The sequence below is a fragment of the Aplidium turbinatum genome, chromosome 18 (assembly GCF_918807975.1).
Source record: "Aplidium turbinatum chromosome 18, kaAplTurb1.1, whole genome shotgun sequence".
NCBI classification, from domain to species: Eukaryota; Metazoa; Chordata; class Ascidiacea; order Aplousobranchia; family Polyclinidae; genus Aplidium; species Aplidium turbinatum.
Window position 1 is genome coordinate 131186 of NC_137489.1, and position 17732 is coordinate 148917.

At 39.8% G+C, this 17732-nt stretch overlaps 1 protein-coding gene across 2 annotated transcripts; it reads left to right on the plus strand.

Moving 5' to 3' along the window:
* Positions 1 to 279: 279 nt before the first annotated feature.
* Positions 280 to 17120, plus strand: LOC145787752 (inositol polyphosphate 1-phosphatase-like). 2 transcript variants are annotated; one of them, XM_082599565.1, is made up of 7 exons: positions 280 to 562; positions 1734 to 1885; positions 2000 to 2121; positions 9559 to 9727; positions 10244 to 10319; positions 10750 to 11008; positions 15493 to 17120. In XM_082599565.1, exons 1-7 carry the CDS (start codon positions 365 to 367, stop codon positions 15642 to 15644), a joined length of 1128 nt encoding a protein of 375 aa, XP_082455691.1. In that variant the 5' UTR covers positions 280 to 364; the 3' UTR covers positions 15645 to 17120. The 2 variants fall into 2 exon arrangements, with proteins under 2 accessions (XP_082455691.1, XP_082455692.1); XM_082599566.1 differs by having other exon boundaries at positions 381 to 557.
* The last annotated feature ends 612 nt before the right edge of the window (positions 17121 to 17732 follow it).

The window sequence follows — 17732 nt, forward strand, 5'->3', positions numbered from 1 at the left end:
TTCGGCTTTGTGCTATTTTTTCTCTTGGTCTTTCCAGGGTACGAATTGTTCAGGGTACGAATCAGGTTGCACCTTGCACCCTGTTTATTCAAGCTTGTCATGCATTTATTCATATGTGTTCATCAACAACACTGTTATAGACCAACACATTTCAGTTAAAACTAACAATTAAATATGTTAGTAGGCTAGGCCTACTGTACTTCTATGATACACCAATAGGACCCTTGACAAGGAGACAAAACAACATTAACCCGTGATAAATTCTGACGATTTAGATCAACTGCATACAGGCAACATCTCTAATTGATTTCTGTATTGTTAAAATTTGTCAACCAATACTAAACTGTTGACATGAGATGAAAAGATGGCTGATCGTTTACTGCAGAGTCTGCTACGAGCTGGAGCAAAAGCAAGCAAAATAGCAAAGTTGTGTCGTGCTGAGAGTTCATTATTCTCTCTTATCGTGCAGGAAAAACAAACTTTGGCAAACAAAAAAGTGGATTTTAAAACTTTAGCGGATGTCTTTATTCAGCAAATTGCAAAATCAGAGATCTCATGTGAGGTTTGGATTCTTTTTCTAACTTGTTGGAATAATTTATGTGAATTCATAAACATTAAAATATTTTTGTTTTTTTCACACCCCTATACCATAGCCTATACCAATGTATTATATAATATATATATGATAAGCATTTTCCAACTTGTAATGCATTTTATCAAAGAGCAATAAGAGTTTTGTTTGGTGCAAACCCGAGAGTCGAACTTGTTCCTTGTGATATTGAATCGGGCGCTTAACTACTGAGCTATCGGGGCACAATTTTTTAGTAAACTTGATTCATGTTTGAAGCACCTCATTAGATGATTGTGGTTTTCACTGCTTCCAGCTGTCTTTTGCATCACATTTTTTATTTTACTTTGTATTGCCACAATGAGCACCAACAAAAAAATCATAATTTTATTTTTTGCCCATTGTGACAACCTACAGTATGGCTGCAATTATAGATGTTACATCACAGAGAGCAGGAAGCACAAAAGGACGTATAGTCAATTAGTCATCGATTTAGCTAGTTTCATTGCTTTGGCATGCCATTAAGTGTACAGCCACAATGCCGCATGTGTCGAACTGACAGGAACGGTGTCGAACTGACATCCTTTCAACCATCAAACAGATGTTCTCAACGCCTACCCATGCAACTAACTTACATTGTTATTTTATTCTGCATTTTCTGAATGAAGATTGTTTTCAATGCTTTTTCAGTTGTGATTAATAAAGTTTTTAAAATTGTGTTGAAGAATTAAGAGAGGATGCTGCCAGCATTTGCCAAGTAAAATTGCATGCAATCTTTACTGCACTGCACAACTGTGTGCTCTTATTCACTCTTGAAAGCAAATTTTGTGTTAATGCACTTAATAACAGTAATTTACAAGTCTTGTCCTGTTTTGGGAAATGATTGTTCAGACTGTATTGTCACTGTTGACGAGTATTTTGGTGGTTGTACAAAGCAACAATACTGATTTCCAAAGAAAGCATTTTGTCAATATATGTATATATAGCTTTAATGTTTTGGCTCTGCCTGTTTTTCCATTTATTGCGCATGCACGAACCTGCAAAGACATGTGCTTGAGTGCATTTCTTCATGTTCAAGTAAGGGGACCATACCCTCATCAGCAACAAGCTTGATTATTATACTTGTATTACTTATTATATAGATTGGATGTGTTTTTGTTTGTAGTTTCCGAGTTTGAGTGAACGAATCTCTGGGGAAGAAAACAATGAATTCACAAATACCATCGGTGAAAGCGTTGTTGTGGAAATAAATGAAAATGAGAATGCAACGATGGAAATGCTCTGCAGGGCTCTCAACGGGAACACCAGTGTTGCCAAGTAAAAGTGCAATTTATAAACTCCATGAAAATTTGTTTTTGTATTGTTTGAAATTCTCCATTATAGGAGATTATAGTGATACTGATTCTTTCAAAAGATTTGTATTTATTGCAGACAATTGTCGAAGTGTGCACATTCAGAGATAGATTGTCTGGAGGTAGATTCTGCTGCTCTATCAAACCTAGCTGCCTGCAAGTTTTCAGTAAGTCACGTGGGAATTTGGATCGACCCAATTGGCAAGTTCAATTATCTTTCAGTTCTTGTAGTCTGGTTTGATATGCAAAGCCGAGTCATTAGTGTTGGGTAGGGCGGTCCTTATTTGGGGCTAAAAAAATTTTTTTATAATTTTTCAAGTCTCACCCCCCAAAAAGGTTCTATTTACCACAAAAAACCCTGTGTGAAAAAATTTTTGAAAAATATTAACGTTTAGAGGTTCCTCGAGGCCTCTGAAAATTTCACGTTTTTATGCAAGAATGTCATACCTCTGTAAGCTTGGTTTTGCCATGTGGATTTGAAATGCACAGTGTTATGGCTTGTTTTCATCAGCATGGCATAAATAATAACCCAGTTTGGTATACCTAAGACAAAAGTTCTTTTTTGCGATCTTGATAATAAATATTATTTATAAAAAAAATGATAATGTTCACATGTTTGAAAGTGATGAAGCAAATTTAATTCCTTTGAAAAATTGCGCAACAAACAGTGTAAAGCAATAGCTATAAGTGAGCCTTTAGTTGCAATAAAAGTAACAATACACGCTGAATAGATATATATTATATTGGATGTGTAATGTAGAAAAATTGTGATTCATGCGATATTGCGGTCCTGTTAAAACAAACTTGCTAAATGCAAATTAATAGTCATTGGTTTTAAAATGGTTATAATGGTCAACGCCTCAAAAATGGTCAAATCAAAGCCTTTTGAAGTGGTTCAGAAATGCATTTTTGATGTTGTGAAACGACTTGAAGGAGGTACTGCAACTGTTCCTCATCCTTAGTGAGTCGCCCAGAAAAGTGTTGGATAAGTGCTACTGATCATTGGTCACAGCTAGAGATTTACATAGTTCTCGAACAGTCTGATAAGCACTGTTTTCTTCCCACTCTGACACAGGAAGATGGAGAAAAGAATCTGGAAGGCTTAATTTTTTGAACAACAACTTTGTGTTTGTACTGGCAAATGAAGATAGTGTCTTAGTTTTTAAGCTGTTTAGTGTCATGGTGACTCTTTTATTGGGTGCTTTCAAATTTTCTTCTCCAATTCTCATTACTTCCACTATTTCTTCTTTGATGTTTGCTGCAACATCATCATCAAACAGAGAAAGGGCAACAAGCTCTTCCGAAAAATACCACAGATGACGACCCATCTTTTCAGTTGTTGCTTCAGAGATACCTTTGTTAACAGTTTTATAAGCTTCCAATTCTTTATATATATAATAACAAATCATTGTTGGGAGCTTTTATAGCCGAAGGAGCTGTTATCCATGCCTTGATATAGATACGTGTGAAAAACACACATAGGTCATGGAGACCGTTTGCTCACGGCACGTCAGGTGAAACTGACTTCGAAATAACCACACCTGATTGTAACGATGGCATTAAGTGTGGAAAAACAGCCTCTTCCTTTTTTTAAGCACCTCCCTTTAACAATAATTACATGTTCTGTGCCACCTCCCCCGTTTTAAACAACTGTAACACCAAAAGTAACCTGTTTTTGTTGATATTAGTAAGTTACTTGAAATTGATTTCAAGCAGCTATGGTACCTACCGTAGATTTTTAAAGATGCAACTTATTTCATCCCCTGAAGGTGTAGGTGTATATCAGGTGTAGGTGCAGGTGTAGGTGTATACCCCTGAAGGTGTATATCACTTTCATCATCCACCGTGTATGATGGCTTGCACCAGGTGCTTTAAAATTAGCTTGCCCCAGTGTAGTATCTCCAAGAAAAAGCACTAAGATTTCCATTAGTTCACGATAATCATCTCAAGGTTGCTTTTCCTTGGCCAATACTACATGAATGAACTGAATAAGGTCATCCTTAATATCTTTAACACTGCTGCAGCTTCTTCATCAGGGGAAAAATCTTCATGATTCTCTTGAGCTATGTACTCCCACTGCTCCTTGAATATGACCGATCTAGATGGTACTTTCCGCGGACATCGCATGCTGTGACGGCGGACCATGTCCGCCATGCATTTCGAGGCCTGCTATTGTGTCTTCTAATAATACAACTGTGTTTTGTGAGAATTGTGCAATACACATTTATGTTGTAGAGTGTAACAATTATGTCTTTTGAGAATTAAGCAATACAAATTTGTGTCTTAGAGTGGAACAATTATGTCTTGTGATTGCTGTTAAAATACTGTGATTAAGAGTGCTTTCAGGTGTTTTCATGTCTGCACAAAGTTGTTTAGAGCAGTGGTCTCCAACCTTTTTAAGAAGCGACCCCAATTTAAGCGAAAACGAAATCAGCATTTACATGAGACCCCATTTTGTTTTCCAATACAGAGAAAAATATTTTAAGTAATGCTGAAACTAAATAGGCCTAATACGAGTAAGTATGCACAATTACAGAGAAATGTGGCTACACAAAAGTATTCCAAATGATTGTTTTCAAGAAGTTTCACATAACACATGAACGTGATTTCACGAACACAAAATTATCAATTTGTTTCAACATTTGATTCAACATTTAATTCAACAAAGCAACACTTGTGTTTTGCTTTGCACTGTGCGATGGTTTCAATTTGGTCAAAAAAGTCATTGGATATATCTTCAATCCTACGTTATACTGATAGTGAAATTGAATTCAAGAGATTGCAATTTACGTTCAAAAAACTCAGATGGTTTATCCATGCAAGCAACCTGGATGATTTTTTTTTTCAAAATGACATTTAAGTTTATTTTTCTTCGTCGATTCTTCTGCGAGAACTTTATGACACTTTGGTTTGCGATTTGAATCAGTAAAAGCAAGTTTTAAAAAAGCCTCGTCATATGATCTTTTTCTGGTATTTTATGCTGCCATTTTTATATAATATTTAGCTTTTCTTACTAGCTTACTTCCTTAACATTACCGTACTAACTGCAAAGCAAACCGAAAACAGCCGATGAAATGTCTGCACACTACACCTGCATAAATAACTATTCGCTCGTTCTAGAGTCACCATGAATACAAAAAGTTAATCTAAACTAGCATCGTAGTCTTTTTTTTCGGTAATAAATTGAATATGGTGAGTTTTGGCGACCCCAGAAAAAGTTAAGGCGACCCCACATGGGGTCGCGACCCACAGGTTGGAGACCACTGGTTTAGAGGGGTTTCAAAAAGTTTATTTCATACCGCATCACACCCCCTATACATAGTGTATGGGGAAATTTCTAGAGCCTTGAGGAACCTCTAAACATTAATATTTTTCAAAAATATTTCACACAGGGTGTTTTTATCCAAAATGGAACCTTTTGGGAGAGTGAGACCTAAAAACTTTAAAAGTCAAAAAATAAGGACCACTAGTGTTGGGCGATATATTGAATTTTCGATACGATACGATATCTTTTCAATATCGATATTTATTTCAATATCGTTCGATAACTCGTAACTGCAAACCCCTACAAAAACGTTGCTGAAGCTAAACGGCAAAAGTTGCAATTGCTGTGAATGTTAATTACGAAAAAAATTGTACCAAACATGTAAAACGAGAAGCGAAAAATATGCTAGAGTAGTCTATCACGACCGCACTGTTTGATTTGTTGTGATGTAATAATACCAAAAGTAGCGATAAAGCGAGCAACGCGATACGCACGCTGTTACGGTAATTCACGTTGAATAACTCACGGGGAATGGTTAGCGAAACACAATGCTCGCTGTTCTATAGTGAGTATATAGTCGGGTAGTGCTGACGCCAGGAAGATCGCTTCTTTTCAACAGAAGAAAAGTAAGTCAATTTTGTGTTGATTCAACGTTCGAGTCAGCACAAATCGATTTAATTTTCCCGGCTGGTTATATTGCGTAGCAACAATGCCCAATTAAAAATTTACGTTTGTTTTGCATTAATTCGACATCTAGCGACGTTGAATTATCACAAAATAACGTTAATTGCTCAACCAAGTACCGGTAACAAATCAATCGCTCCCTGCGAGAAGATTGCCTCGATTTAGGTATGCACTAACATAATTTCGGCACAGTTGGGATACTGCGAGCAACACAAAGTATGTTTGATGAAGAATTAGGTGTCAGAATCGGAATCATCAGATGCTATATGGGAGGATGAGGCTGTCATGTCATCACTGGAATCGGACACATCAAGAGGCTCATCGCTTGGCTGTAAATCTACACTGTCTTCGCCGTTCGCAATGAAGCGTCCACGTTTTGCGGCTTTCGTGCTTTGATACCCATCCACACGCCTCTTTCGCAGAGCTCCATCAGGGTGTTGACTAAGGAGCAAATCTATGGCTGTGACATAACGACTGGGAGGAATGTCTAACCCTAACTTTACAAGCGCTCGTTTGGCTTCGGCATTTTTATTGCCGACGTTAATGCGCCATTCATGCATCTGCGTCGGCAATCACCTCGGCAATTGCCGACACTAATTTAGAAGACTGAGAAACTCTTTTCTTAAGACAAAAATATCGAAAAGTATCGAAATATCGAGTACTTTTTCAAATATCGTATCGTTTTGTTTTTTTCAATATCGCCCAACACTCGAGTCATGTAGGCTGATTATAGCGCTGGCCTTTTCACATAAATCATCACAATATTGTCGGTTGGAACAAGTCTTTGTTAATCAGTTTGAATGCCTTTTCAACTTACCATTTAAGTGCCTGGATGATGGGTGGTTACTTGAACAGAGCAGTTAGACACCACAAGTAAAAAAGGAATGCAGATTAGAAGCAAAAACTTGGAACACCTGGCCAATCTAATAAAAAATATAGGAAGAGCCTAAAATAATATAATGTATCTAAACATAAAGAACTTTGATGAACAATGTTTCTAAAATGCATGGATGGCATGCATTGGTTCATGGATGGCTTACAACTTGTGGCGTGCATTAGTGCATGGATGGCTCGCAACTGGTGGCATGCATTGGTGCATGGATGGCTCGCAACTTGTGGCATGCATTGGTGCATGGATGGCTCACAACTTGTGGCATGCATTGGTGCATGGATGGCTTACAACTTGTGGCATGCATGGCTTACAACTTTTGGTGTGCATTGGTGCATGGATGGCTTACTAGGGTGGTTTGAAAAATATTTTTTTTGCAGTTTCAACATGGGGGGGTTCTGAAAACCTGGCAAACCTTTAAACAATAATATTTACACAACTTTTTTTTGGTAGGCCCCAAAATCCAGCCACCTACCCCCCCCCCAATAAAGGTCACGAAAGGTCAAATTTAGTAAAAAATCCTCTAACTTGCACACCACTTATAGTAGAAAGTCAGTTTTGGTGTCAAAAGATGCAGAATACCTATGTTTCTATGTATCATAAAAGGAACTTTTTCTCTAAATGCATTAATTTTTGCAATAATTGAAAAAAAGGCATTTTTTAGGGTATTTGGGTCATTCCATGCCAAACGTCCTGAAAATCAGAAAGTTCCCAGTTTGACCCACTTCGATTTTGTTCTAACTACGGTAGGTCAATATGTTATTTGGCATGATATAGCCATGCATTACAAATGTTAGCTTATAGTTTTGGAAATATGCTGCTTTAATGTTTTAGGTACCCCCTACACTTTTCCGCATTTATTTTTTTGGACCATTTTCAATTAACCATATCTTTTGCTCCAAAGGTTATATAAAGTTTATGTTTGGTAAAATGGTTCACTCTTAGCTATATTACATGATTGCATTGTCAAAATGCAATTAATTTGCAGTATAATGGAATAATCAAGCCTCAAAGTAGGCCTTTTCTTCACCAAAGACAAATTTTGTGCCATATTTGGAAGTCTGTAACTTTTTTATGAAAAGTAGGATGGTTATTATATTTATCATGAATGTTCTTTCTCTACCAGATAACAACTTCACCAAGTGTGTTAAAAAACGAGCCATCTCGGGCTTCCAAACCAAATCCTTGCGCCCGGCAGCAAAATAAAATAAAAAACGTCATTACAGTAAAAGCCGTTTTCCTGAACCCAACAGACCGAATTTCGTTTCTCACACGTACTGGATCTACGCATTTAAAACCCAAAGTTTAAATGACAAAGTAATACAATGATACAGCAGTATCGTATTTTCCAATAAGCATCAAGACTTTCTTCACCCCTTGCAAGAACAACGCTAACAAGGCCGTGAAAATATTTCCAGTTGTATTTAAATGCACTGCTTCCTAAGTAGTGTAGAGCTGGTCTTCGAATTTTATAAGTCGACGACAATCAGCCTGCAAAACTTTTATCAGCAATATTTCTCAAAGGCGTGTGAGTTGTGAGAGACTGCTTAGTTTGTAAAAAAAAAGTAGCAAATACGAGTAAAGAGAAAAACGTTTGAAATACCAACGCGAGTGCAGGAAAAAAAATTTCAAACAGCAACGGAGTTGAGTGGCTTGTAGAAGCTGGTGACCAAACAGGTCGACTGGTCGTATCAGAGGCCATTTAATGACTTCCTTAGTTTAAAAACCTAATAACTGCCATACGTTACGTATTTTTTAAAATATTTTTGTGCTTGAAAAATCGAGCTTATCGTCGAGCCAGAGATCGTAACGCATGTAGTGGCACCCTGTGTGCTGTGATAATGCATGAAATGGCACACTGTGTGCTGTGATAATGCATGAAGTGGCACACTGAGTGCTGTCATAATGCTTGAAATGGCACACTGTGTGCTGTCATAATGCATGAAATGGCACACTGTGTGCTGTGATAATGCATGAAATGGCACACTATGTGCTGTCATAATGCATGAAATGACACACTGTGTGCTGTCATAATGCATGAAATGGCATACTGTGTGCTGTGATAATGCATGAAATGGCACACTATGTGCTGTCATAATGCATAAAATGGCACACTGTGTGCTGTCATAATGCATGAAATGGCATACTGTGTGCTGTCATATTGCACGAAATGGCACACTGTGTGCTGTCATAATGCATGAAATGGCACACTGTGTGCTGTGCTAATGCATGAAATGGCACACTGTTTGCTGTCATAATGCATGAAATGGCACACTGTGTGCTGTCATAATGCATGAAATGGCACACTGTGTGCTATGATAATGCATGAAATGGCACACTGTGTGCTGTCATAATGCATGAAATGGCACACTGTGGGCTGTGATAATGCATGAAATGACACACTGTGTGCTATATTAATGCATGAAATGACACACTGTGTGCTGTGATAATGCATGAAATGGCAATCTGTGTGTTGTGATAATGCATGAAATGGCACCCTGTGTGCTGTGATGATGCATGAAATGACACACTGTGCGCTGTGATAATGCATGAAACGACACACTGTGTGCTGTGATAATGCATGAAACGACACACTGTGTGCTGTGATAATGCATGAAATGGCACACTGTGTGCTGTGATAATGCATGAAATGGCACACTGTGTGCTGTGATAATGCATGAAATGTGATACGGAATCCACTTGTTGGTGTAGCCGCTGTCTTACATTTTGACCAATTGTACCATTTATTTTTGGGACGAAATGAAACGGTTCAGTGAACATGAAACCAACGTTTCCACAGATTGTACTTCTCAGTTTGTCGCTGGGTTTAATGACGCTGCCACCACCGGACGTGACGTGCATCGCCGCGGCCTCCAATGCGTCACTGTGCTCATCGGTGCTTATGACGTGACAACCGGAATCCCCATTATGGGAGTGATTTACCAGCCCTTCCACTCCAAGGTTGATGGGTTAGTTGATGTGGATTGGTTGTTTAGCAGTGCAGCAGAGGACTTAAAATAGTTGTTCAAGCTTCGCTTACATTCTGAGAAACATTTTCTTAGCTTCATGCAACATTGTGTGTGGGAAATGTCAACAAGATGGTTTGGGAATCTATATCATCGGACTGGGAAAGCTTCTCCTGACAGTTCCGCATACTTGTAATGTAGAGGCTTTAAACCTCTGACACAGCACCGGTCACAGAGTTGTTTGATTTAAATCGAACAATTAAAATAAAAAATCAGTCAAAATATTTATTGAGATTTTTCAAACATATGGAGGCAAAAGGCTGAATGAGATTGATGCAGCAATGGAATTAAGACGTTGGTGGCCATTATAACGACGTTGATATTAATAATTGTCACGTTGTTTTACTCGACGCGATTTCAATTTTTGGTTTCTGTCTGATTGCAGAGGAAACCACTGAATTAAAACATTTTGTTATTCGGTTGAAATATGACGATTCTTACAATAAACCTTTTTGGCAGAGAATGGCGATCAAAGTGTTTCTGGGGAGCCAGCCTTGACGGACAAAAGCTGAACAACGTTGACTGCCCTTCCAAGGTTGGTTTGTGAAACTGTTTTGTTCAGAGCCGGAGCTTTGCAGTTTCAAAAGGAGGTGTATGTAAAATTCAGATGGAGCCAGTTGTGTGATAGGCAGAGCTCCAGCTCCAATTAATTTCATAAAATGCTATTGCTATTGGCTGATTTCACATAATTTAACAGCGACTCATGACAAAATTGATAATTGTCGTGCGTCTGCTATTTCGTAAGACTTTAAATTTGGGGTGATCTGATCGAGGGCTACTATTAATGAAGTGATAAAGCTTTGGTAGAGAGGTTGCTTTGTTGAACCATAGAGAATCTCTATTAATGAAGTAAAGTATTCGAGAAAATACGGTGCAGTAGCTGGAGCAGTTTCATTTTTATGCCGTCCCCAAAGCCCTGTTGTTGTGATCTGATGTTTCTTTGCTGTAGTTTACTTTTCATTCAGGTCCCTTCGGATTTGCAGCTCGCGCCCCCTCGAGTTGTCACTAGTTCTAGTGATGACATCACCGTGAGGGCGCTGCAAGAGCGTATGGAAGTGTGCACAGGCAGCGGCGCTGGCTACAAGTGCTTATGTGTCATCAACGGTTTGGTCGACTTGCACGTGTATTACCTCGATGCGTGCCACGCTTGGGATACCTGCGCCCCTCACGCTATCCTCCTTTCGCTGGGTGGCGGTGTAGCGTGCCTAAAGAAGGTATTGAAAGGTAAGGTGGTGCACAACTATGACATCACTTCTGCTTAGAAAATGTGAAGCTTTCCGGATGCTTACACTGAATTAAAACTGGTTGTCTTCTTATATTCATAATCATGGGTTAGTGCGTCCACCTCTGAATCGGTAGCCATGGATTCGATGCCTTATCAGATCATACTTTTTAAAAGTGGTACTGGGTCTTGTTTCGGCTAAGCACTGAGCAATGGAATGGAATCTGGATAATAATGTACCCGGTTGCGCCTCTATATACGGCAGTATTGACACTGCCTGCTTTGTGAACCACTGAGGTCTGAAGACCAACGCATATCTGTGTTGGACACAGCGTCATATAAACTCATTATTATTATCGTTTTGCTTTTCATCATTGCAACACGAAGAGTCTAAATCAGGGGTGCCCAAAGTTTCGTAGCCACGGGCCGTCGCTATTCGTGAGTCTTGGCAGGCCGCATTAAATTTTTCATTTATTTTTGTCCTCAAAATCCGGCCTAAGCTTTGAGATTGTATAATATTGTAGACTAACCAATCACGAAATCTTTTTGGTTTTATTCAGACAACAAAACTCCTTAGTTCATCTGTTTACAATTCTACATCATTCAAACAATTTAAAATAACGTAGTAATTACAATCATGTTATGTGAACGATGCAGCTGTGATTTGTTAGCCAATATACTTTATATACCGTGGCACGTAAGTGGTGATAGAAATTGGAAGTGGGGAAGAAAGATGTTTATCAATTCGCCTTGTTCGCCATTTTGATTTGTTGAAGTTCATAACTGAAAACGTGTTTTCGTATATGTACGATTGTACGTGCTACCTGCTATTATGAGCCCAGGTATTGTTCCCGCAGGCTTCAGTTTGGGCACACCCGCTTTAAACTGCGTCTGCCTATTTCATCACCTCAATAGGCTCAGGAAAAGCGACCAATCAGGCAAACTAACTAATTGATAGAACCTTCACACAAATCATGAGTTGGGCCACACAGGAAATTGTGTACAATGGAGGCAACAGAAATTGCTTACTCGCTAAAAAGCCTGTAATTTTTGAAAAGCTTCTCTTTCCGATGCATTCTGCTGCGTTGTGCACACGTTTCCATGACGTCATCTACAAACCATTAGCCTACTTCGTATTTTGTCCGTGTGGAAAATCTAAAACAGAATACTATTGACTAATATTTTATTTGACTAATATAATATTAATCTTATCAATCTTACTAGGAGATCAAAGCCAGACATTGTGACGTAAGACTTGAACTAAGTTGCGCGTGATTAGTGTAGAAGTACCTGTACTCCTATCGATTCTTAGCGAAGAATTCACCTTTGTTACGCTGATTTAATGTCATCACTTGTTGAAGCAACGTAAAAATCGAATGTTTTTATGCTTGAATGGAAGCTTAGGGATACAGTATTCACATTTTCTAGATGCGCGGGAAATTATATTCTCGGAACAATTGTTCGTGCTATGCAATGACGATTTGTATCGCTAGTTCCTGTGTTATTTCTCGACGGACAAATATGACCGATCTAGATGGTACTTCCCGCGGACATCACATGCTGTGACGGCGGACATGTCGGCCGTGAATTTCGAGGCCTGCATTTTGCTTCATAGAAGTCTGGTCTTCATCCCGAAGCATCAGGGTCAACCGAAGTGTTGAGAATCCGAACATTCTCGTATCAAACTCCAGCTATAGCCCGCTATCGTACTAACATTCCATCTTCCTTGAAGATTCCCTTACTAAGTCATTCACTCTGCTTGAGTAAACAGTTGGGGCCCATCATTCTGACTGGAGACTACAAATTCTTCACTTGAAGAAATTGATTCACTTTCACTGGGTCGAAAACCAAGAAAATTGGTATATAGGGAGTGTGGCAATATAAAGAACTGGTTGAATTTCTGATGGCAAACTGGGATTTTGCATTGTATAGAAGCCTCGTTTTAGAATTAGATGTTATTGTTAGATAATGATATGATAATTTTAACAGCACAAAAGTAACAATCACTAAGATAATTTTGTGGTTTTCGCCATACTGTGAAAACTCCAAAAGAGAAATGCTTTTTTCCTTTCTTCCACATGCTGAATGTCGACATAATATATACATACTTGACGTGAAGCCCAGTACTTGTGTTGGCCTCCAGCCTTACACAAAAGCAAGCATAGCAAGCATTCTTTAAAACATTCTTTATGAGTGGAGTTATATTTCGCAGACACGACGTGCACGGTTGTGCCGCAGACACGACGTATATGGTTGTGCCGGAGACACGACGTGCATGGTTGTGCCTCAAGCATGACGTACATGGTTGTGCTGCAGACACGACGTACATGGTTTGGCCTCAAGCACGACCTACATGGTTGTGCCTCAAGCACGACGTACATGGTTGTGCCTCAAGCACGACGTACATGGTTGTGCTTCAAGCACGACGTACATGGTTGTGCCTCAAGCATGACGTACATGGTTGTGCCGCAGACACGACGTACATGGTTGTGCCTCAAGCACGACGTACATGGTTGTGCCTCAAGCATGACGTACATGGTTGTGCCGCAGACACGACGTACATGGTTGTGCCGCAGACATGACGTGCATGGTTGTGCCTCAAGCATGACGTACATGGTTGTGCCGCAGACACGACGTACATGGTTGTGCCGCAGACACGACGTGCACGGTTATGCCGCAAACATGACGTGCATGGTTGTGCCGCAGACACGACGTACATGGTTGTGCCGCAGACACGACTTACATGGTTGTGCCGCAGACACGACGTACATGATTGTGCCTCAAGCATGACGTACATGGTTGTGCCGCAGACACGACGTACATGGTTGTGCCGCAGACACGACGTACATGGTTGTGCCTCAAGCATGACGTACATGGTTGTGCCGCAGACACGACGTACATGGTTGTGCCGCAGACACGACGTACATGGTTGTGCCGCAGACATGACGTGCATGGTTGTGCCTCAAGCATGACGTACATGGTTGTGCCGCAGACACGACGTACATGGTTGTGCCGCAGACACGACGTACATGGTTGTGCCGCAGACATGACGTGCATGGTTGTGCCGCAGACATGACGTGCATGGTTGTGCCGTAGACACGACGTACATGGTTGTGCCGTAAACACAACGTACATGGTTGTGCCGCAGACATGACGTGCATGGTTGTGCCGCATACACGGTTGTGCCGCAGACACGACGTGCATGGTTGTGCCGCAGACACGACGTGCATGATTGTGCCGCAGACACGACGTGCATGGTTGTGCCTCAAGCATGACGTACATGGTTGTGCCGCAGACACGACGTGCATGATTGTGCCGCAGACATGACGTGCATGGTTGTGCCTCAAGCATGACGTACATGGTTGTGCCGCAAGCACGACGTACATGGTTGTGCCGCAGACACGACGTACATGGTTGTGCCGCAGACACAACGTACATGGTTGTGCCTCAAGCATGACGTACATGGTTGTGCCGCAGACACGACGTGCATGGTTGTGCCGCAGACACGACGTGCATGATTGTGCCGCAGACACGACGTGCATGGTTGTGCCTCAAGCATGACGTACATGGTTGTGCCGCAGACACGACGTGCATGATTGTGCCGCAGACATGACGTGCATGGTTGTGCCTCAAGCATGACGTACATGGTTGTGCCTCAAGCATGACGTACATGGTTGTGCCGCAGACACGACGTGCATGGTTGTGCCGCAGACACAACGTACATGGTTGTGCCTCAAGCATGACGTACATGGTTGTGCCTCAAGCATGACGTACATGGTTGTGCCTCAAGCATGACGTACATGGTTGTGCCGCAGACACGACGTACATGGTTGTGCCGCAGACATGACGTACATGGTTGTGCCGCAGACACAATATTCTTCTTTGAAATATAATATGATTCGATCAAATTAGTTGTTCTGCAAGGAGTGGTACGCTTGGCAGTACAAAGCGTCCAAGTGGTACGAGATCGTAAAAAGGTTGGGAAGCCCTGGGTTAGTGAGATTATCGATCTTTAATAAATTGCTTTGAAATTGTTGTAACATGTAACATTGCTTGTAATTGATCAGTTAGGAAACAGTCCTCCCAAATTATTTTTGCTGATAGGGCGATATACACTGTAAAAAAGTTTTAACTTGATAAGTACACCTCATGCATGTTTTTAAGTTTTAAATATTTTGGCTTTCGTTTTTTGTTGTTTGATTTTAACTTAAGTCTAGCTAATTAGCTTGTTTGTTGTTATTTCATGAAACTTTTGCTTCCATCAAATGGGTAATTTCAAGACCTTTTTAAAAACATTAATCTATAACTTATCGGGGTTGTAATCACGCCTTGTTTATTTAGACTTATTTATCGACACTGTGAAAAGGTGTACCCAGCATTGTCCCCTTGGTAACAGGCCTAAGATATGGCTAATTAAGAGAACTAACCAGTTAAACGATTTCTTCTGCGTTCAACCACTGACTGATGTTTGCTTATCCTCTTGCAGGTGCTGATGTGTCTGAATGCCAGCTGCGTTATAACGTGCCAAACAAAACCCCTCATCCCCCTTGGGCCAATGTTGGGGGTATACTGGCCTATTCTGGCTCGGACACTAGTCGGATCTCGATTAAGCTGCTTCAAGAAATCACGTTTCTCTGAAGACGCTAGCTTGCACTGACTTCATAAGAAGTCATCCCTCGGATTCACTATACTCGGATAAAATATACGCGTGAAACTGTCGGTCCTAGCTGGTCTCATTTGTTAGGACACAAGCCCAGAGATAAAGTGTTGTGATTGGATTGGTCCTTGCACTTCCACCTGTGAAGGTTTATATTATTGTCAGCACTAATTGTGATTGTATGTACTCTCCATGGTTTGCATCTCGTTGCACTTAATGACCCGTTCTCTTCAATTCGGCCAACATGCCACCAATTTTTCTTTTACTACAATTTGGGTAGAGAGGTTGCTTATTTTAACCATAAACAGATAAGCTTATAGCTGAGCAGTATCATGAATAGGAACATTGGTTGGCACCACCTAATTTTTTTTTATTGGCTTAAAACATGCTTCTCACTTTTCTCAGAAGAATGGTGCGAATTTGATGAAAATCAGATAAGCGGTTCTCGAGTTATAAGTGAAATAATCCTTGGCCACTAGGTGGCTTCATAGATAAGGAGCAATAGAAAAACGGCAATATCTCAAGAACCGCTCAACATATTTGGATAATTTTTAGCTCTACCCCAATGTTTTCTGGGGTGGGCTATCTGTGTATGAACATTAAAACAAGTTTTGGCTACTATTTTTTTAGATAAAAAGAAATTGACTGCTTGTCCTTACGCACCAATAAAACCATGATGCGTAACATTAAAAAAAAAAAAAATTTTTTAGTTGGGTAGAGGAAAGATTGGCAAAAAGTTTGGCAAGAACAGAAAAGTGCTAAAGTCTCAAAGTCCGGTAATTCAAATTGTATGGGTTAAGTGCAACCATATTTCAAACATGTGTATGACAACACAATCGTGTGATTAAGGGAAAACAAACATGACATCACAAAGGAGTATGAACCTTTTCAGGGAAATAAAAAAACATCAAAATGTTTCCATCTTTCACTACATTTAAATGAGATTTGGGCTAAAAGTTAGGACTTTAGCACTTTTCTGTTTTTGCCAAACTTTTCATCAATCTTTCCTCTACCCAATTAAAAAAAAAAATTTTTAATGTTACGCATCATGGTTTTATTGGTGCGTAACGACAAGAGGTCAATTTTTATTTTAGCTCAAAAAGTAGTAGCCAAAACTTGCTTTAGTGTTCATAAACAGATAGCCCACCCCGAAAAACATGGGGGTAGAGCTAAAAATTATCCAAATATGTTGAGCGGTTCTTGAGATATTGCCGTTATTCTATTGCTCCTTATTTATGAAGCCACCTAGTGGCTAAGGTTATTTCACTAATAACTCGAGAACCGCTTATCTGATTTTCATCAAATTTGCACCATTCTTCTCAAAAGAGTGAGAACCGTGTTTCAAGTCAATAAAAAAAATTAGGTGGTGCCAAAATTTGAAAATTTTGTTTTTATTATAATGAAATGACCCAACATTTAACAATGTAACTAACAAAAATAAATTGGATTAACCCTGACTCCTTTTCAAGCCTTCAAAAGAACAATAATTTTACATGTATAGGAAATATTAGAGAAACATACAATATAACAAAAATAGGGTAAGGCAAACCGGGGCGTATTGTCACAAGGGGCGTGTTGTCACAGCAATTTTTTTGTACTTGCACTAACTGCTTCGAGTCTATATTTGTAGCACGTGCTTCCTTAAAGGCCTACTAAATGAAAATTTCAAACGGGAATTTAGCATTAAAATGAGTGAACTGAACATTCAAGAATACATTTCAGAAAAAATTTGTTTTCAATGGCGCTGGCAAGGCTCAAAGTCCAATGTTTCCTTTATTTTTATTTTTTTTTCAAAATGACCAAAAAGTGCAAACACAGCTCGAGAATACGTCACAAAAGACAGCAATAACAAAAGCCACGTTACAACATCTGATGTTTTAACATCAGATCTGAGGTTTTGAGCAAACTGTCTGATGTTTTGACGTTGAAATCTGATGTTTTGATGTACATACATAGCCTACAGTTAAATCGCCGGCAGTAACAACTGTTGCGTGATCAGCTGATTGCTCGTCTTTTATTACGTAGACTGTACAGTCGCACGCTTCGCTGCTCAGGCCCATTCTGGTTTT